The 22,125-nt window shown below is 36.6% G+C and overlaps 1 protein-coding gene across 5 annotated transcripts; it reads right to left on the bottom strand.

Annotated features, from left to right (window-relative positions):
* Positions 1 to 174: 174 nt before the first annotated feature.
* LOC121391866 lies at positions 175 to 15,003 on the bottom strand. 5 transcript variants are annotated; one of them, XM_041523342.1, is made up of 6 exons: positions 14,817 to 14,999; positions 10,998 to 11,082; positions 10,582 to 10,833; positions 9,477 to 9,623; positions 7,626 to 7,851; positions 175 to 705 (listed from the first exon to the last, which is right to left on the bottom strand). In XM_041523342.1, exons 1-6 carry the CDS (start codon positions 14,907 to 14,909, stop codon positions 177 to 179), a joined length of 1,332 nt encoding a protein of 443 aa, XP_041379276.1. In that variant the 5' UTR covers positions 14,910 to 14,999; the 3' UTR covers positions 175 to 176. The 5 variants fall into 5 exon arrangements, with proteins under 5 accessions (XP_041379276.1, XP_041379277.1, XP_041379278.1 ...); XM_041523343.1 differs by having other exon boundaries at positions 7,626 to 7,830; positions 14,817 to 14,994; XM_041523344.1 differs by lacking the exon at positions 14,817 to 14,999 and adding an exon at positions 12,989 to 13,436.
* Between the last annotated feature and the right edge of the window lie 7,122 nt (positions 15,004 to 22,125).

Raw genomic sequence — 22,125 nt, 5'->3', positions numbered from 1 at the left:
TGATATTCAAATAAGTCGCCATGCTTACTCCTGGACATGTGAGCAAACTTTTGACTGGAAAATTGGCCATTAGTCATGCTGACGTCATTCATGACTAAGACATCTAAATCAGCCTGATGAATTCTCCAAGCCAAAACACCAACTTCTATCAATGCCATTTCAAAAGTTTCATAGGCTCATATGTTGGATATCCGGTTTGTTGTGTTATACTTTGGGTCAATGACACTCAGGTTTCTCAAAATATCATCAGCTGTCAGTGATCTTCTGGCATTGGTTGTGTTGAGCCTCCTTCTCTTTGCTGGAGTGTGGCCAATATCTGAAGTACCAGAATCCTGGCATGCAGTTGATGTTACCTCTACAGGTGTATCTGGAAAGTACAATTTCCTCATGACTGCAAGCATGGCTTCTGATTTCACTTCTCGGTAGTAATAGAGAATAAGATTTCTTGCAGATGCTGGCTTGTATTTTTGTACACCCAGTGAAAGCATGCGACTGTAACCCACATGAGTTTCAATCCAGTGATGAAAATTTGGTAGAGCTGAAAGGACTGTGCACTGCTTATCCCATGTTAAACTATCACTTGTTAGATCCAGCAGACTTTGAAGTGTTGGTTCTTTTACTGAGGTGCCTTCATTCCTGAACAGTTGCAAGCTTCCTTCCCATTCAGAAACTTTATCATCAAAAATTCCAGATGCAATCATAAACCTAAACAAAAAATTCAGTGAAATATTTCATTCTTGTTACAACATAATTTTAATTTTATTGCAACTTTCACAATGATATACTGGAAAACTGATTTAATATTCTGTGTTACAACAACCTGCTTACTTTCAAATAACAAATGATGTAATTTTTTAATCAAACCATATGAACTAATGAAAATGTGACATAACAGTTTAAGCTTTTATCTGACATGTTGAATAAAACATTATTATTTTTTATTCCACGGGTCAGTATTGTGTTAATTATGACAATAAAATGATTGAATGGATATGTAATCAATATATGTACAATAAAATAACCATTATTCAGTAAAATAAACAAATGACACACATTTATACATTCAGCTTGATAATGAATACAATTAAAAATCTAAACTGAAAACCCATTTAACAGAGTAAAAATGTTTGGTTTCGAAGGGTGTTCAATTGACCCCTCCGTACGGCGTGATTGACAACCGCTCTGGACCAATCATGTTTCGCGGTTCAAAAACAGCGGGCCCAAATTTGCTTGGACGCCATTAGGTTAGACAACATAATTTTTTTCGATGTGTAACGTTTTTGTATAGTTAGCATTAAAATTAGTTAAAATAATTGTCTCCTCCAACTGAATTATAATCATAGTAAACATATACTTCTGCTGACAAGTGTTAATAGCTATGACAACTATGCGGAGCCTACGATTGACGTAAAATCAGTGTTTCCCTGCGAAACCGTTACATGGTATTGAAAGTGAAGTTTTGCCGAAATTCAACTGATATATAAATTCTACGAAGGTAAGAGTTTAAGAATCACTTTCCCTCCAATGTAATGGAATTTACTGACTCATTTAATCAGTCTTCGATGTATATATTGTCATTAAGAATCCGTCGTTAAACAATACACAGTCAGACGAATGGCCAAAATAAAAGTTTTGGCAAGACTTCTGATCGTTCCAGCATTCAGTTAATTTAGGAGTAAGTTAGGTTTAGGGTTAGTGATAGTATTAACAAGCATGCTGGAACGTTTGAAAGTCTTAGCTTTTTTTCCTTTTCTTTTTGTTTGCATGTGTGTAGGCGTGAGTGTGTGTATGTGCTTTTGTGTGTGTGTGTGGGGGGGGGGGGGGGAGGGAGTAACCTATATGGTTGTGAGCTTTAGGGGGATAAGGAAGTATTGTCTGGAAAGTTATAAATTACGCAAATTTTATGTAGGGACCCTGAAATGTTTTGAAGCCAAAAAAAATATAATAATAATAAACAAATCTTGGAAATTAATAGATATATTTTTTAATGTTCAGATAAATGATAGTAAAAGAACTGCTGTTTATAAATGGTCATGTGCTTGAAATATGTCCTAACCCTAATTTCAAAACATTTCAAACCCATAACCACCTAGATGAGGCACTTACATCTGTTTTGTTTTTATTACCTACCCTAAATATGATTTTCTTTTGGAGACAGTAGTTTTGTTTTTCATCATTATTTTATACCCCAAATTTTAGCAAAGCATAGGCATTTTCCTTCTTCCACATGCCATCTTATATGTAGCTTTGTGCAACTTTCTAATAGAAATCAAATAACATCATCAACGTTAAATACATTGTTCACTACTTTTCTTAATTTACTGCTATACTTTTTAATTTTATACTTTGTTTAGTCACATTGATTTTGTTTCCTGTTAAAAAAATGTTTTCCTAAAATTAAATTAAACTTTAAATTAATACAATGATATGTAATTAAGTTACAGACTAATGTACTTCTTCAAATGGATGTGAAATACTTAACATGTTTGTTTTTATATATTTCAGCAACTGGACCAATGGATGTGGAGTCATTGCTTAGATGTCGAAAATGAGATTCTGAAGACAAACTATTAAACAAATTACATTGCATCTTGATATTGAGAACAGAATGATAGAAATAATAGAACAGTTTCAACTGATATGTGAAAGAAAAACTGGGGCAGGGGGTGAAATTGCTGCTGAAAATGAAACACTTTTAACAATTTCTTTTAATACAACATTTAAAAAAAAAAAAAAGGTGTTTGACATATTGCTGCTAAGGAGTAATTCAGACTTCCAAGACTTGGGATTCAGTTTGACACCACCCATCAAATGGTAATCCTTAATTGCTCAGTTTCGAGGATAATGATTTGGAGATGGATGCCACAGAAAGATACATTTTTGAATAGATATACTACTCAAAAGAATTTAAGGGTCAAAAATTTATAACCAAATAAGTTTCAGAGTGTATTAGATTGATGATGTAAACTACACCAAAAATTTAATTTATTGTTCCATATTTACAAAAAACCACAAATAAACGTCACTGTATACAAGAAAGTCACATGACATGCTGTCAAAGTTGAAGGTTGTCAAACATGGATTTTACACATTAGAACATTCGTTTAATAGTGTGTGAATCCACCCCTGGCGCGAATACACTCGACACATCGTTGCCTCATGCTGTTGATCAGACGTCTGAAGAACTCTCTATTTGTAGTGTTTCGGGGTCTTCCCGAACGTGGACGATTTCGAACAGAATTCGTTGCTTGGTACCGTTGCCACAGTCGGCCAACGACACTCTGACTGATACCAAGTCTCAGAGCAACATTTCTTTGCGTATTGCCATCCTGAAGCCAAGCAATAGCCCTTCCTCGATCTTCGATAGTCAGTTGAAGTCGTACCATTGTCGAATTTGGAGTGTGCACCGTACACGACGCAAGCTCCAATTATACGGAAATTCAGCATTGGGAACATGGAATGAATGAATGAATGTTTAACGACACCCCAGCACGAAAAACACATCGGCTATTGGGTGTCAAACTATGGTAATGCAAATAAATAAAGTGATGATCAACTTCAATATAAAAATTCAAGATTCAAACAAAAACAGTGTAAAGAACTGTGCAAAAATACAAATACAAATATCACAGAATTTTACGGATACTGAACTTTACTCCAAACTTCAATTTGTGCTGTATTGGCCATTCTCAAAGAGAATGTTACACCCCTGCACCACGGTGAGGTTACAGCACGCGCAGGGGTGGGAACATGGAACATGGAATACACGTGCAAAGCGTGCAAATGAAACCCTTTGTGAAAAAGCAAGTTATGGGCAATTAGCAGACCTTTCGCTTTCGCCCTAATTTACGTGCAAATGTAAGCATGTTTTCGCCATTAGAACTAGTCGACAGTGTCAATGACAGTGGATTTTAATTAATTTATGGGTTGCTTAGACCCACTTTCGTCAAAATGGAACAATACCATGCGTGACATTATGGTCTAGCTAATATAATTGACATTCAGAAAATAATGTCGAAAATATCGTCTGACCCTTAAATTCTTTTGAGTAGTATATATTTACCTGTACCAGATTGCATGGGGATTAATACGTAAAGACCCTCACTTTGAGAAAAAAGAAAATGTTAGGAAGTATTCTCATAATAAATATTAAACAAATTGTGCGAACTGCAATTTGTGGTTTAGTTTTATGTTATATATATACAGTGTTTCTGCCAGAATTTTTTTTTGGTGTATGGCGCTATGTTATTGAATGCAACCACAGTCAACAGGGGCTATGGGGGGTCTCCTCCACAAATAAAATGGCTTACATTTAGGGTTAGGCTTAAGAAAATCATACAATAATGATAAGAGTCATTAATTTTGTCAAAATGTTAACAAAAATAAAAATTTGGGTATGGCGCCATACCCATTTTACCCTCTGGCAGAAACCCTGCTCTCTCTCTCTCTCTCTCTCTCTCTCTCTCTCTCTCTCTCTCTCTCTCTCTCTCTCTCTCTCTCTCTCTCTCTCTCTAAAAATATAATTTTGCCTCTTTTTTATATATATATATATATATATATATAAATGTTTTTAATTAAATTTTTATTTTGTATTATTATTATTGTTCTGTAGGCATGGGTTGTCTTATAATATTTATTACTATTTTTTTTCTGCCTATGCCTCTAGAACAGATAAAGCTTTTTGAGTACAGTAGGATAACTAATGGGCGGGTTGTGTGAGATTGGGGGGGGGGGGGGGTGCAGAAGCTTCAAGTTTGATTCCCAACAGTTGTTGCCACAACACATGAGTTTATAATTTATTTAAGCACTGTTGTACTGGCTTAATTGGCAAATATGTTACAGACTGTCCAGCTACTTTTTGGTTTTTGTCCTATTTTTCCTACTTTTTCTTCAGAATACTTAGTGTTTCGTACTTTTTTGTTTGAAAATGCCACGAATTGCTGGTAAAGTGTGCATATTCCTTGTAATATTATAAAAGTCATCAGTTACGGGAATTATTTTAATTGTTCTTGGCAGCAAGATACATCTCCCAATTTGTGGCACCATATAATCTCAACATATTAAAATTACACCCTCAAAGCCAACATATTTTCCAATGATTAATATGATTATAATGTACAATGTGTATGTATGACTTCAGAATCTATAATACATTATGGAAAACTTAAATTAATCATGTTAACCCTGTTTTACTGTGCATCAGCATTCTTATGCATGTAAATATGTATATTAATATAGTGTACAGTAATTTGAAATAACTATAACGTGACCGTTACATAAGATACACATTATTTTTGATAGAACACAAAATACATGTACAAACTAAGCACTACATAAAACGGTGTTTCGAGCATGAATAATGTCGCTACGTACGGTTTCAGTCCTACTTTTGTTCTACTTTTGTCCTACATTTTCTATATTTTCATTCCTAATTGTGTCCAACTTTTTCAAAAGGGTGTGCTGGACAGCCTGATTTTATAAAGAAGGGATGGGGCACCCAAACGTAAACAGCCCTAATATATCTTGTCAGAACGGAGACGGGCCAATATGTCAGTATACATAACTGGAGGGCCAAAGATGTGGTCCCCACCAACCCACCCTCTGGCTACGCCAGTTGTGAATTTTTATCTTTTTTTTCTTTCGTGTATGGCTTTGGTTTCATAAATAGGGCAAGTGCCGTATATCGGTTGATTCAAGCAGTGCAGCTATGTAAGAATACCGGCCTCGGTGGCGTTGTGGCAGGCCATCGGTCTACAGGCGTGTAGGTACTGGGTTCGGATCCCAGTCGAGGCATGGGATTTTTAATCCAGATACCGACTCCAAACCCTGAGTGAGTGCTCCTCAAGGCTCAATGGGTAGGTGTTTGTGCTATCCTGCCTGTGGGAAGCGCAAATAAAAGTAAAAAGAGTAGCCAATGTGGCGACAGCGGGTTTCCTCTAAAAACAGTGTTAGAATGACCATATGTTTGACGTCCAATAGCCGATGATAAGATACAAAAATCAATGTGCTCTAGTGGCGTCGTTAAATAAAACAAACTTTACTATGTAAGAATACACCCCCATAAATATCGCAATCCCACAATCTAAACCACTGCCTGCATAATTTTGGCACAGGCGACTGTATCCTGCTATAGTTTTGTAATCATTCGTGCATAAAAGTTTGATACACTGATAGCATTCCCACACGCCTTGTATTTTAATGTTACTGCTCACGTCCCTCCCTTTTGTTTTTTTAAACAAAACATTTAACGCAACCCGACCAAAAATAAAGACGCCACGGTTTTAAACGGGTCGAGGCCGGGTCGTCACCACGCATTCTATTCTCTTGTTCCTCGGCATATCGGGATTCCATTAATATAAAAGTCGAACAACAACAACAATAACAAAAATTAAGATGAAAAAGAAGAAGAAAAAAGAAACAAACAAGACATTTTAATTTATCAGTTCTGACAAGAAAAACGAGCATAGGATGTTTTAAATGTTCTTTTGGTTCGACGTTCACTTCCGGGTTCTTGTGCTTCGATAAAATTTACTGAAGTAAAAATGGTTTCGTCGATTTAAATCACGTTGTCATCGTAAATGTACCCTGTAGTGAAATACTTGAATGTCTCCTCTTGTCGGCTTTTTATTTAAACAACGATATTTGTAAATAAATTAAGGCAAAAACGTAATCGGCAGATCGGTTGATTTTGCTATCTACCTATGCGAATTGGCAGCCATTATTGAATGTTTGTCTAACCTTGCATCACGTGTCACGGGGGGCGTGGTTAACTCGTCATACGGAGGGGTCAATTTACTGATGTTTCAAGAAAAAGTCTTTATGTGATTAGAATAGAGGTGTAAAAGTTCTCTGAATCATCATGAAACTCTGAATATACCATTCGTCATCCTTAAAGTCACAATCCCTAGTTTTTATCCATTTAAGCGGACACTTAGTATAATTATGTAATACATCTGAATAATGATTTTGTAAGAAAGAATAAGAGTGAATCAAGCTTCTGTGACGCTGCTATGAGGAGATACCCTCTATAAATAAAACTACAGATAGTTTTCATAACTGTTACTTCTCAGAGGTACGTACCTTTTTAAAATTTTGAAAAATGGATTTTGTGTTATTGCAAACACCAGGATAAGTAGAAACACTTAAGATGTTTGCAAATGGATATTCTAAACAATAAAGTAAGTTAGTGTCTGAGTTCAGTTACCAAAAACGGCTTTAGTAGTGAAAAACAGGTTGCATTGTTTAAAAACTAGGGAATGTGACTTTAAATTACATAAACACACACACAAACAGAGACAGAGACAGAGACAGAGACAGAGAGAGAGAGAGAGAGAGAGGGGTTCAATGAAGAATATTATGAATCAGCTGGTACTGCATGTCAAAAGTTGAAAGACAATTATGTCAATATGTTCTTCATATGGGATGAATTTGTTGATCTCATGCATTGTAAGCAGATGCTCTTACAATGAGCTACATTTCGCTCTAGACACTACTGCTAACCAAATGTTGCTGTTGAATACATTTATAACCATTATGTTATGTTAATAAATGTGAGATAAATGAGGACAAATTGTCTCATGATGAACTTTTGGTCTGAACTAAATTCAAAAGTATACAAGATATACCTTCCAGAGCTTGGTAGTTTGCATTTGTGGGAATCCTTCCTAATGACGTGGAGTACAGTTCCAATAAGCTGGCTGTTCGTCTCTGTCATAGTGGATTCTTGCTGTTGGACCAAGGCCATTAAGTTCATATGAGACTTCAAAACACCAGTCTTGTTTTCCACCATAATGCTGTGAAATCTCTGGCCAAATTCTTTCTGAGGTTTAACTGTAAACCAATACCAAAACGCTTGAAAATAAATAATTTACTAACATTAATAAAAAGCTTTATTGAAGGCCTAGCTGATGGTTCAAATACACCAAAAAAAATTCTTTGTCGTAAAATTACTTTTATGAAATCTAATAACACTGTAGTCTGCTTGCTAATCTTGTAGCTTGTTTGGCAAGCAACCATCATATTTGACACAAATGTGTGGTCTGAGAGTATCTGAACTCACTTATTTTCATAGATTTTTTAGCACAGTCCAATCCAACATATTAAAGAAATAAACAAAAAAGCTTCATCAACTCTCCATCCATTCCCCAGCATCATAAACAGAGTCACTGCATTATGTACCACGCAACTTTCATATCCATATTATGTTCTCCATGAAGAAATAATAAATTATTATTAATATATTGATCAAATCTTTATGATAACTAAGTACTTTATTTCTAAAGAAGATTATGACAATTCAGATCAGATTTAATCACACACAAAAAAAGTAAACCAACATTCTACTTTATAATAAATAGCAGATGAAAAAGAAAAGTTGTTATTTCAGCAATAAGGAAGAAATATTAATTAGTATAGTACACACCACTACCACATACGATCAAGACAATAAAAGAAAGGTAAGAAAAGCTACTAAATGGAAAGAATACATGTATATACAATGTGCAGTCATGTATTTTTTTTAAATGCACAGAGACACATAATTTTAAAAATTTAAAAAAATATATTAATACTAATATATATATATATATATATATATATATATATATATATATATATATATATATATATAAGAGTAGATTCTTTTTTCAGTGAAGCATGACACCCAGAAAAGACTATCTTTTTGAAATGAAGAATACGCACACACCACAAGCCAAAGTATAATACTGCTTACCTTTTCAATGAAGCTGGCAAAAAAGGTACATGAACAATTAATTTATTGCATTTTAGTAGCACTTGGATATTTACTGTAAATTAAAATTCCATCATTGGTACAGTAATTACTGCTGGTAATTGTAAATATTTTGGAATTATTTGTTCAATTAATTACAATACTAATTGGTGGAATATTTACAATAGCTTTCATTTCAAACTGTAATTGTTTAAAAATCAGCACTAAAAACCTGAAATAGAATAAAACACTCAATAATGTTGTTACACTACTCAAAGAAGCTAAAGAAGAAAGTTCTACTCAACACTGACCATACACAATCAAATGTCATTATCTCAATGCCGAAGACGCCAAAAGAAACCACTCAAGATAAAGAGAGGTTGAAATAACAAAGTTTATTTGTTATTTCTGTGGTATCAATTACACAGTAACGAGAACTAGTTTTTGCAGTCTACAAGTCAAGTCAAATTAAAGAAGTTTAATGTCCATATTCAGAACAAGTTCGCACCCTACCAAACTATTGGCATTAAATACTGGTTAAAGTATACTACTCAAATGATAATTTCTTCATTATTTTCTGAAAATACATTACATAAACTGGAACCTAATGTGACACTAATAAAATGGGAACACATAAAAAACATAAATGAATTGAAGTGACATTTAATAGAGGTGGCCTCTCAAACAGGTTTGACTACACTTATTATGCATAACTAAATATATACATGTAAATACATTTAATAGTTACCAATGTTTTGTGCTTTTCTTTTTTCCTCAAGTCTTTCCTTGATCTTCTTTTGGTGTTGTTCAATGTCAGTGGCATTGAAGACTTGAAGATGGAAAATGTTATGTGTGTGGTAACTGCCACCAACCGACTTCCGTATTATATTAAGGCCTGTTAAATCAATACAAATAATCATTACCAAGTGAAACATCCCCACGAATATAGCAAATTGAAAACTTGTAGTGTTAATTAAGGCAATGCCTGTTTGGACCTATGTTTTGGGTCCTTAATGTGCATCCATTTTTGCTTTGACTGAGTCCATACAAAACTCAATAGAAACCCATTTACTTTTCACATCTGAAAACAATTTCAACACTAGACACCTGGGTGTGCCTCTTTGTAAAATCTACACCAAAGGATTAAATTGAATGCCACACATATCTCATTTCTTTATTTTAAATAAAAGAAAAAAAAAAAATAATAAAGAAAATATTATTGCGAATGTTTGCAATTAAAAAAGCATCGGACTAGCAAACCACATTACTTTGTGATGTGATACCGCTTATTTCACTTTATAGTAAATCTAAACCAAAGCTCGAAATTGACTGGAGGCAGGAAGCAAATGCTGCTCAAAATGCACAGTATGCTTTCTGATACTGTAATCAGTCTGACAAGCTGTTTTTGCCTTCCATCTTAATTTTGAGAGTATTCTAGAAATATCCACAATTCTTCCATTTTCAGGATTAATAATATAAATGTTTTATCTACATGTATGTAAGTTAGTCTTAAGTGACGGCTGAAAAAGGTTACACTATAATTTTAATAAGGACTTTAATTTTGACACTGATTTCTACAACTGCTTCTCAGGTTATAGCATTCGCCTCCAGATTAAAATTTGAGAAGCAAAGGTTGCTTCTCATTCCATAAAATGAATTTCGACCATTGTAAACATTTCGTGTAATATCATAATTTCAAATACAAAATCTGCCAATGATTTTCTACTTTTATCAATGAGTGCTAATAAATTATAATTTATTATTCGTTATGAGTTTTTTTTTTTCCATGGCTATTCAAAGTAACTGGCTTTTTACATAATGATTTTAGTATAAAATCCAGTTTAAAGGCAAACCTTTGGATCTGAAAAATCCAGACAACCTTCCAGATTCAAAGTAACGGACATACAAATGTCCATGAATCTGGAAGAGACTGAAAAACAAAATCCCATCTGTTAAAGCTGGACTTGACATGCCCAATAAAGAAGACTCCAGAGTCATAAGAAATGACAAAAGACCCATCTCCGTTATTGCTGCTGCTAGTGTTCCCTCAGCCCTGATGACTGCAGCACAGTTTTTCATCAGATCAATGAAAGCAGACTTCCAGTCTGAAAATACAGCAAGAATTTATAAAAATATAATTTACATAACTGTGGTTTACACAACTGCTGCATGTATCAACTTACACTTTGAAAAATCACATTTATAAATTATGTTCACATATGCTTTAAACATTTAGTAGTTAATAAAAAATACTTTGGTCCAAACTTACCATTATGTTGTGACAAGTGTTGCAGAACACTGTCGGGTCTGCAATTAAGTTCTGGCCTACTTCTTGATTCTACACCAAAGACAGTCTTATATGAAAAAGAAAGGACAATATAATTATATATAAAGGGTTGTGCCTAGAAAAATTTAGGTGCCGGACAAGTCTAGCCAGCATTTTTCTGCTAAGCTCGCTGACTAAAGTTAACATTACATTAATACAGTGGTAAAAGTGTAACTGTGATCAAGCGTCAATAAAAAAGGTTGCCGAAGTGAAACCAATGTTGTTTAGCAAAATAATAATACAAACTTTAGTGTAAAATTTGAAGAAAAAAAAATTACATACAAAATATTAGTGCCAGGTGAAGTCCAAATTTCTTAAAAGTTCCCGGTAGTAAATTTCAGTGGAGTGCAGCCGTGCCCAGCACCACCCGGCTTGGGCACATCCCTTATGTGTATTACATATATATATATATATATATATATATATATATATATATATATATATATACATAGCAATGAAATATATAGATCTACGGAAACCATAAAAGTCATATCCGGTGAAAAGTCATATTTTCACTGTATTTTAGGTACAGTGAAAATATAGAAATCGTATTTACTTTTTTGTAAAAGTGCATGATTAAATTATCTCCATTTGTCTCGTTTCTTCGTATTTAAGTTTAATGATTACCAATGCATCTCATCGTATTTGAAAAATAAAAAAATGTAATTTAAACAACTGTACCTATTAAAAAGGGATACGAAGTACAATTACGATAAAATATCTAAAACGAATTGAATACGAAGCTAAATAATGATGACACAATGTAGTGTCATCGAGTGTAAGTGTAAGAATTTAACGGCATTCAACTCGTTTTGTTTTTGTGGGAGGTTTTGGATGATCGCTTTGTCAGGTATGTTTGCACCGCAGTATTATTAAATAAATGTTAATAAAGATCAATTTTATTCAAATTTCTTTTTAAAAGTCTATGGTCAAGTAATTTTTTTAGCAAAGTTTCATAGGAAGAAATATATCATGACGTTATTGACTCATTTATAAGGATGCTCACGAAAACAAACTAAAAATATTGAAGTAGTTCTTATTCTGAGCAAGAGTTTCACGTTGTAACTTGTATGTTTGAACTAAACACAGGATTTGCTCATTGGTATCCAATTTACACTTCTAGGCAAAGTCAGCGAGTTCCAAATGATGTTTTACATTCTGTAAGCCCAGTAATACATCAAAAAATCCGATTGCAAGTAAATTCTAATAACACTTTCGGGTGACTCCGTATATCCAACATGTTTTGCTTATAATTTTTTTTAATAAAAAACCTATTTGTTTGCGCAAAATGTTATGCTGAATGTTAGATGGCAACAAATATTTTCTAAAAGTATATTGTTGTAATGTAAAGTGAACCGTCAATGGAAATATAATTTGTCTTAGTATCCGCTATCGATAAACGTTGTCTGTACACTTGTCAGAAAACTGCATATAACAATGACAAGCAAGAAAAAAAAAGAGAAAAAAAGAAAGAGGAAAAAACGCAACTCTATAAATGAACACTTTCCGGCTAAATTTGTTAGCTATGTCACCTGGGGGGGGGGGGGGGGGGGGGGGGGGGGGGGGGGAAAAAAAAAAACAAACAACATTTTTTTTCTTTAAAAAAACCCCCCCCCCCCCCCCCCCCCAAAACAAACAACTACGAAAATAAAATAACCGCCTATTTCAAGTGTATGTAGATGAATTTCAGACAACGATTCTGATGGTCAAACATTGTCTAAAAAGAAAGACGATGATCTAGTGGCTATTACGAAATCAGGCTCAGACAAATAAATTAGTGACTAGAAGACTATTCAACATATGATGGTGTCATATTTATAGGATGGTAAACCATTAGATTTTTAATCTGTATTTTGAAAGGGCATCTGAGGTTAGTATTTAAAGTTTGTTGTCTTTTATTAAATATGTACATGAACATGTATCTATGCTAATACCTGAAATGTTACCTGACAAGTAACAACAGTGATTTGGCTAGTGGATTTTTCCATTCACTAGTCAATGGGCGAGTAAATATAAAGTAGAGGCACTGATTTTCCGCGATTGCGGAATCGCGAAAATACCTATCTGAAACGGAATTCCCGATTTTTTTCCAAAACATTATTTAACTTTAAATAGCGCATTTGATTAATTAAAATTTATTTTTCGAAGTAGAAACTATGGACACCACTATGACACTAGTACCTTTGTATGTTACGCCAAATGTTTAATGTAGAGTATCTAGACGTTTTACCAGTCGTGTTTTCTTAGCTTATTCCCGGCGCTTTAATGGGAGAAACCGAACATTGTGAGCTAAAATTGTCTGATATTTACTCAAGTGAAAGATATATTATGTTATGTTTGCTTATTAATTTTTAACATTTGCGGCATTGCCATATTTCCGATCTCACAAAGGAATGCAGTAATTGCATATTGTATGCCAGGCTTTGTTCAAAATAAATTATACACGGGAAGTGGTTATAGTGTGTGATCGTTTGTAATTATTTTCCCGATCATATCGTAAAGAAAACCGAAAATGTCCGAAGTCTGTGTCGTGGCGTATTCGTGTTTAAATTTAAACCAAAAATAAATACAAACTACTGACATGTTTTGCCTCATTGCATATTTATTTATTTTATACCAGCAATTAATTGTTGTGTGTGTGTGTGTGTGTGTGAAACAAAAACAAAAACAGAATTTGTTTAACACTGAAACGGAAAAAAAAAAAACGGAAAAAATAACATTATGAAACGGAAAAGGGAAAAATCTGAAACGGAAAATCAGTGCCTCTAATAAAGCATTGCTTTGTGCCCTGATTTGAATCTGAAAATTAAAAATTTATTTGTAGAAACAAATTTTTTAAATTCCAGGAATTTCCAGGTTGACTGATTTTTCCAGTTTTAAGCACTTTCCAGGAGGAATATATTTTTAAGCACTTTCCAGGATGCGTGCAAACCCTAATAAATGCAATTATAAATCAAGTTTCATTGCTCTAGAACTTAAGTTTGTGAGAAACAAACCTAGACACAAAAATTTAATGTTGAGCCAAATACAAAGCATTTTAATTAAATCAGCTAGTGCTAGTTACTATGTTTTAACATTGATCAGTAATGCAAAATACAAGCACAACTGCACTTTTATTACACTTCTCTGCCTTCAGTATCAACAAACATCTTCAAATGCTTATCAAACAATTCACATGGTGTTTCCACTGTTTAACAGCTGATGTCAATAGATCAATAATGGGCACTCAGAAATAGTTACACAATGATAGACTACATTTTAATAAATACATAGGAAAGTTAAGCCCCTAACCAAGATTTTTTGTTTGTTCAGTCGCCAACTACACTTAACCTGGTAAAATTAAACTGGACAACCATTATGTGTTTCCTCTAGCACTAAGTTTGATGGGGGTGTATGTACAAAAGGATTTGATTTCAGACAAACAACTGCTATAACAATTTAGGAAGATCGAACTACGTTTTTGCCCGATTCTTTTGGCAACTAACTGTAGCGTTCAAATTCACGTCGCGTTACTACATGTAAATATATTACAGAACTATAGAACTAACGTGTAAAAGCAAGAGTGCGTGAAAAAGGCGCGCTAAATAGTTTTGAATGTTCCCTAATTGCCTGCAGCCGTAAACCATTCACGCTAAATAACTGCAAAATAACCAAAAATAACCTAAAAGTTGACAAATTTGAATTGCACTGTCGGTGCAATATGAATTATAAATATTAAACAAATTAAATTTAAAGTGTAGGTTTTCTAAAATAAATATATACTCTATATGATGAAGTGTTAGATCTGTTTGTACAACTTCCACAAGACGACGAAACAGCAGAATCTAGCGTAGTGTCAGAATTTACGAACGCCATCTTTATCGTGAACAAGATGAACTCATTAATATTAATGACGTCTGTAATTACAACTGCGTCTGCGCAAAAATAAACATTTATAAGAAATTATTTAATTGGATCCAACCATTTGGTACTGGAATATAGTGTGTACACGCAACTTTAATTCCAGTCCGTCATTACTAGATATTCAAATGACATAAGAATATGTGGCGCGGTGTTTTTTTTTAATAGAAATGACGTCAAACTCGAATGTCGTCAGTTTGGATGTCCTTACATCAAAATAAAGTTATGCCTAACGTTTTTTGTTTTCTGAATGCTGGACAGCTTTCAGTGTCAAATTGCCATTGAAATGTTTTTATTCGATGACTATGAATGCATACGTCAATCATGGAGTGTCACCCAAGTACGTTTGCTTAAATGTCAATAAACCTAGTGCCGAGACCTCCACTAATTTACATCTAATTTGCAAAGTTATCAAATTCTTAAAGTATGTGATCTGAAAAATATCACATACTTTGATTGCACTGAAAATGTAAGATATTATATGATAAAAATATATATACATATAAAACGTGATGGGGATAACAAAAAAGTGTGATTGGGGGCCACTGCACACATGCGACCTCCCCCCCCCCCCCCCCCCCCCCCCCCCCCGACCAATATCATTATGGGCGCCCGAAGCGGGTGGCAAGGGAGGCACTTGCACCCTCCTGGATTTAGATCTGAAATAAAAATTGTTTTACTTATATTCGTCAGTTGAAGTATATGCTAGATTTATATATTTAAAATATTGGCATTTACCAAAATGTGCCATGATGAATTTTACTTGTAGAAAGCAGGAAATTGCATTTTAAAATATACAGTTTTAAAAACTTTACGTGGAAAGATGCCCGGATATCGAGTCCCCATAGAAATGACGTAAATGCGCCACCAAAGACGTCAAACCAGAGTTCAGTTTTATTTCAATACAAATACCATCTATTTTTCAATTTCCCCGGTGGAGCGTGTCCCGAACCTCCGTACAAAATTTCAACCAGTCAGCCCCCTCCCCAAATGTTCACTAGCTCTCGCCATGCCTACATATGCCTGACCATGCATATGCTTTAATATTAAGTGCCAACATGTCTTGCCCCCCTCTGAAAAAAAATCTTCAGACGCCCATGGGGTGGGGTGACGGCGCAAACATATTAGTAGCTTAGAGGCGCCAAATACTCAAATACGTCTCCGAGTGCCAATGCCTCATACACTTACAATTCATATGGCAATTTCACACACACACACACACACACACACACATATATACTTATGTGAGTGAGGAAGAGCAAACAAAAAGTAATATGTGCATTAAAAATAGTTTTTACCCCCCTCACCCCCCAAAAAACCCCAAAAACACAAAACAAAACAAACAAGCAAACATGCATGCATGCATTTCATTCAGTATCAGTGGGTCAAGTACATCTATGGGCCGGTGTAGCATTTAATTTGCACTCCTCTAGAATATGCTTTCCAGTCATTATAATACGTATAATCTGAACTCCTCCAGTTACTACTACAGTATTTGACCGGAAATTAGCCCATGTCTTTGAATAAGCCCCCCTCCGTTTTGATAGCATTTAAGAAATTAGGCCCTCATTCGTAAATAAGCCCACCCTCAACTTCGTCACCTTATAAATGACATGAAACTGCAAATTTGCTCAAAGTTCATTTAAAAGGTCATACCTCCTGCAGATAATTAAACACAAATGTAACACAATATTTTACCACCAGTGAGATTTAGCAGTCTAACAGTAACAGTGTGTAACATTGTTTTCAATTTCATGCCTGCACTATTTCTTTGAAGTACCCAAGCCCAAGTCTGAACCAAAACCAATGTCTATTTTACCACCCCACTGGGTCCGCAGTTAATGCTAATTAGGCAAATACCTCATTCTGATTGGCTAAGAACAATGACCTAGCTTGACAACTCTTTTTAGTGTAAAAGCTGGCTGCCTGTATCACATACGCTATTGACTTTGTTGTTAATTGCTGTTGTTTTAAGTCTTCTCAGCATTAAATTTTAGATGTAAATAAACAGCACTGGTAAGTAATTGTAACATAGAATGTGTGTTTCTGATAATTAGATACTAGTAAAAAAAAAACTAATTTAATTAATAAACAATTATTATTTATTAATAACAAATGGAACACTAATCAATAGATGTGCTACTGAACGTTTTTTGTTTTCTTCCTAGTTCATTTAATTATTATTAGTTATTTTAATTATTATTTTTTTGTTTTGTTTTCAACAAAACTGGCTCCTTGTCTGGGAATAAGCCCACCCCATGCTAAGTTCACAATGAGTTGTCTTGGCCCCCAATCTAATTAAAATTAGCTCCACTATTACATGTGGATCTAACAGCAGCCAGTCGGAGCTCATGTCCACCAATCAAAACCTTACTTGCAGAATCATGCCAGTGATTTGAAAATAATGTGAAAACATTCCGAATTATCCTGAGGGTATACGACATGTTTCATGTGAATTACGAATGCCTTATTTAGACCAGTAGAAATAATTTTAATCAGATTGCTAACAACACTGCGTAGTCTCCAATGTCCAAGTAACATTTCGTCTGTAAATAATAATTTAAATATTGACCAGGTCAGGTCAGGTCATAGGGTTTTACGTGCACATTCAGAGCACGCTGTTGTAGCGCACGCCTGTCGTGGGCACAAGAGCCGGCCTTGGCCGGCTCCTCCGTCCATTACAGGAAAGGTGGGGGGGGGGGGGGAGGAAGGAGGGACCGCCTACACTGGCAGGTGCAAGGGAGCACCAGCAGCCCGATTGAATCGGTAGCAGGCGGGTGGGGGTGGTGGTGGTGCTATGAAATTTGAATGGAGCCGTTAATGCCAAAGAGAAAGTGGTGCGCAATTTTGATGAGGAAAATTTGGCGCAATTTTTAACGGTCGGTCGAAAGGTAAATGGTCGAGCTAGTATAGGTTTTGAATCGAGAGTAGCTCGTTAGTGGATCGAGAGTAGCTCGTTAATTATGGACCTTCATGATGCTGGTTGTCTCCCTAGGTTGTCCGTTGGGTCCTTATAAGGACCTGACCTCTTCTGGTCGTGGCATGACAACCCAGGGGAGACTCGTGTAGTCACTGGTAGGCAAGGCTGTTGGGATGGGATGGGAACTCGTTTAACGTGCCCCTATCCAATTAAGGTTCAGGCACGCCCACCACGGGTTTGACCTCTGGCATCGCCAGTGACCAACCCCGGGGCGGGAAGGGGAAGGGGTAAAGGGAATGTAGGGGTCAATTTTAAAAATATGGTATAACCATTTACAAAAAAAGAAAAAGAAAAAAGTTTGGGAGCTAATCTTATATTATTATTATTAATATATTTATTATTTTATTAAACCAAGTAATAAAAAGAAGAAAAATTATAGCACCGATAATTTAACGTATCCCTGTTATTTTATTAAATATATTATTTAGTAGGTGCAAACAATTTTCAGTCGGGCTGGTCTAAACAATATTTTATTATAAATATTATTTTATTAATTATCAGTATGTGGGAGTCCATTTGTATAGACTCCCTATATAAATTTAACCTTAAGCCCTGGAGGAATAAGGATTCGCAAAGGGGGGAGCATCGCGCCCAATCTTATCTCGCGATCCACCATCCGGGTAGCCCACCTCGGCTAGTTCGGATTTCCATGGGGCGGGGGTTCTGGGGGGGGGGGGGGGGCCTCCTATCAGGCATCCCTACCGGCCAAACCGCCAACGCCCACCGCACCCAAAAACGCACCCTACTACGGCGTTCCCCCCATCCCCCCGCCCCCAGGTTATCCATATAGCACAATTGGGCGTTATTTAGATGGGTGTTGATAAGGGGGGTAAGGGAAGGAGTGATGGTGATGATGGGAAATGATGATATGAAAGCCCGCCAGTCGTCGTCCGATGTGGTAGTGGAAGTGAAACGCATCTCCGGCCATTATCATCACGAGGATTGAAGAGGTGCCTACCGAATTCCTCGAGCATTCGTGAGCTCTACACCCGAAGGTGCGCCACGTAAACGGATGACAAAAGTCATTGCTATATAAGCCTCGATGTTGCCCAAGTGACCACTTAATCGCATTCAAATTTTTTCAGCGATGAAGACGGACGTTAGTCTTTGTTCTCTCGATCTGCCCCCCCACCTGGGGGAACTTATGAAAACATATGGAATGCTATTGGAGTATCGAGTCTCGTACACCGGGTCACGGGCAACCGTGACCTTGGTGTACGGAGACCGGATTCAGAAGAAGGGAAGATGGAGGAAGAGGAGACGTGCGCCAGCGGCGGCGCAGGGGGAGACAAAACCGGCGGCTAAACCGCCGGCAGCGACTCCGTCTGCTGGACCGCCCAACGCCGCTCAACTGAAGAGGAAGACGAAGATGGAAGTGGTCTTGGCCCCAGTCATCAACGTCCCCTCAACAGGAGGAATATATATTAACTGACGTGCTGGACTCACTCAGCAGTTCATCGTACATCAGACCCGCTCCGCCTGCCTTTACTTCTGGGTTTCCGGACCTGTCGCCGATTATATAGACCGGCGACACCCGTTGAGACCCAGGCCCGGAAGAATAAGGCTGTTCGCAAAGAGGAAGGCGACCACTCCCCCGAGTGCCACCCCAGCCAAGCCAAGTCGCCCGACTAAACCCACCCGAAGCCAGAGAAACCAACAGAGGGGCCATGGTCACTTAAGGCCGGGGTCCTCCATCCGTGGTACCCTACAGCTGAACCGCCAACATAGAGGACGTGCGCCAACTCATTAGTGAGCCGAAGCACAAAATATTTACCATCCGCTACCTACCGAGCCCGATGAAGGGGAATTTGCTGTCCATCGAGTCCAGGTTGATGTGGATATCAACGGCAGTTTGCGTCACCGTTTGCCGGAGGGGAAGATACAATCAAGCGCTGCTACTTAAGGAGATGGACAACCCGTCATTACATCGTGTCCTCAAAATCCTAGCGGGGAGTGATTACAGTCACATCACAAAGGATGGTAGAGGCCTCTCCCTACCTCGGCATTCGATCTTCCGCATCTGGACGCCACCGACTTCATCGGATCGCCGTAGCCCCCAACCTCCTAACAACCTCGATGCCTCCGTGAGTACCAACCTCTTTTATTGGGCTAGTTAGACTTTAAACGTTTCGAAAGCAGTTCAAAATTCTTTTGTTTATTTTTTTATAAGTAGTCTAACGCATTTTACTTTGGCGCCTGTTCAATTGCTCAAAATCACCTTAAAAAACCTTTAGTGGCTGAGCAGTCTTAACTACTTTGGGTTAAATTTAGAGTCCGGACATGTTTTGGATGCAGTTACTCTTTGTAGACTTAGGTAAAATACAGGCTTCACCGAGGAATCGAAATTCAGCCAATCAGAGCACGGCTCCCACTCGGTGTACTTCAAGTTTGCGAAGTGTCTGCTATTTGGTCCGCGCTCGCGTTGACCTTACTAAATGGCTTTTTTCCAAATTCCGCCCACCTCAAACTTACCCCCCCCCCCCCCTCCTGCTCCGGAGTTAGTCACTGGCGAAGTCAGAGGCTAAATCCGTGGTGGGCGTGCCTGAACCTTCGTGGATAGGGGCACGTAAAATGAGTTGCCCGTTGCCGTAATCGCAAGGCTGTGATATTGACCGCCTACACTGGCAGGTGTAAGGGAGCACCAGCAGCCCGATTGAATCGGTAGTATTGACCAATCACACTTCGCCTTTTATAACGTTATTTGGGAGCATACAAATTCTAAAAATATCGGGCAAGTCTATTTTAGTGGCCTCAGTACAGCGAACCATACCAATACGTACGGGATGGGTTATCAGTCTTCAAATTTACATTACAAATTATTTATTTATTTAAAAAAAGCTAAAAACTAAATCAGTCTTCAGTTTTACATTACAAATTATTTATTTTTTTTTAAATAAAACATATTTTAAGGCATTCGTAATTCACAAGAAACATGTCGTATACCCCCAGGATAATTCGGAATGTTTTCAAATTATTTTTAAATCACTGGCATGATTCTGCAAGTAAGGTTTTGATTGGTGGACATGAGCTCCAACTGGCTGCTGTTAGATCCACATGTAATAGTGGAGCTAATTTTAATTAGATTGCTTGGCCCCCTGGGCTTATTTCCGGTCAAATACGGGTATACGTATAATACATATTCACCTTGAATTATTTGCACTCTCCACTACTATGTTTGAATACTGAATACATTAAGTATCTCTCAAAACAACTTTGAATTGATATACAAAAATAATACATGAGTGGCCGTTAGATACCATTTATCTCACAACGAGTTGTTTTAAAATGTATCTAACGAGCGAAACCAGGTTTTAAGCAAATGTTTACATCTGTTTCGACTAATGTTTATTTACAGCTGTTGCACCTGTAGCTAACGTATGCGTCACTGACCCATGATTGTCAGGTTAACTACACGTCACAGTGTAATCGATTTCCATCGTGTAGGTTTTCATTGGATGTATGGCAGTGGTGACACCTAGGAGGAGCCAGTCGTATGTCTTGAAATTGTTAACACACGTACATGTGTAAACAACCACATGTTATCAAAAATAACACATGGTGTTCTCACCGACGGGTGTGTAATAAAATAAATTAAGTACTATTCAATTAATATAATCTACATTCATTATTATACATATAAGCTACACTCCATATTCATTGCTCTTCATTATTATAATATGCACTCCACATTCATTATTATACATATAATCTACACTCCACATTCATTATTACACACATAAGCTACACTCCATATTCATTGCTCTTCATTATTATAACATACACTCCACATTCATTATTATACATATAATCTACACTCCACATTCATTGCAATTCATTATTATAATGTACACTCCACATTCATTATTTTTCATATAATCTACACTCCACATTCATTGCTATTCATTATTATAATATGCACTCCACATTCATTATTATACATATAATCTACACTCCACATTCATTGCTATTCATTATTATAATATGCACTCCACATTCATTATTATACACATAAGCCACTCCGAGCTATGCCTTCGATGAGGAAAGACGTGTCGCTCTGCTCTCTCGAGTTGCCCCCCCCCCCCCCCCCCCCCCCCCCCCCCCCTGGGGGGACTTATTGCAAGCTACGGCTCTTTGTTAGAGTACCGCGTCGCTTACATTGGCTCACGGGCAACCGTGACTTTGGTGTATGGC

This window comes from Gigantopelta aegis, unplaced genomic scaffold, assembly GCF_016097555.1.
Source record: "Gigantopelta aegis isolate Gae_Host unplaced genomic scaffold, Gae_host_genome ctg3033_pilon_pilon:::debris, whole genome shotgun sequence".
Taxonomy (NCBI): Eukaryota; Metazoa; Mollusca; class Gastropoda; order Neomphalida; family Peltospiridae; genus Gigantopelta; species Gigantopelta aegis.
Note: the sequence above shows the minus strand (reverse complement) of the source record. Positions and strands in the feature narration are given on the sequence as shown.

Bases quoted from the DNA above. Each gene is read 5' to 3' on its own strand.
- LOC121391866 (XM_041523342.1), bottom strand. From the start codon at position 14,909: ATGGCGTTCGTAAATTCTGACACTACGCTAGATTCTGCTGTTTCGTCG. The intron at 11,083-14,816 runs GTATATATTTAT...TTTTCATATAAG, and splicing joins CTAACACTTCATCATATAGA to ACTGTCTTTGGTGTAGAATC. The intron at 10,834-10,997 runs GTAAGTTTGGAC...CTGTATTTTCAG, and splicing joins ACACTTGTCACAACATAATG to ACTGGAAGTCTGCTTTCATT.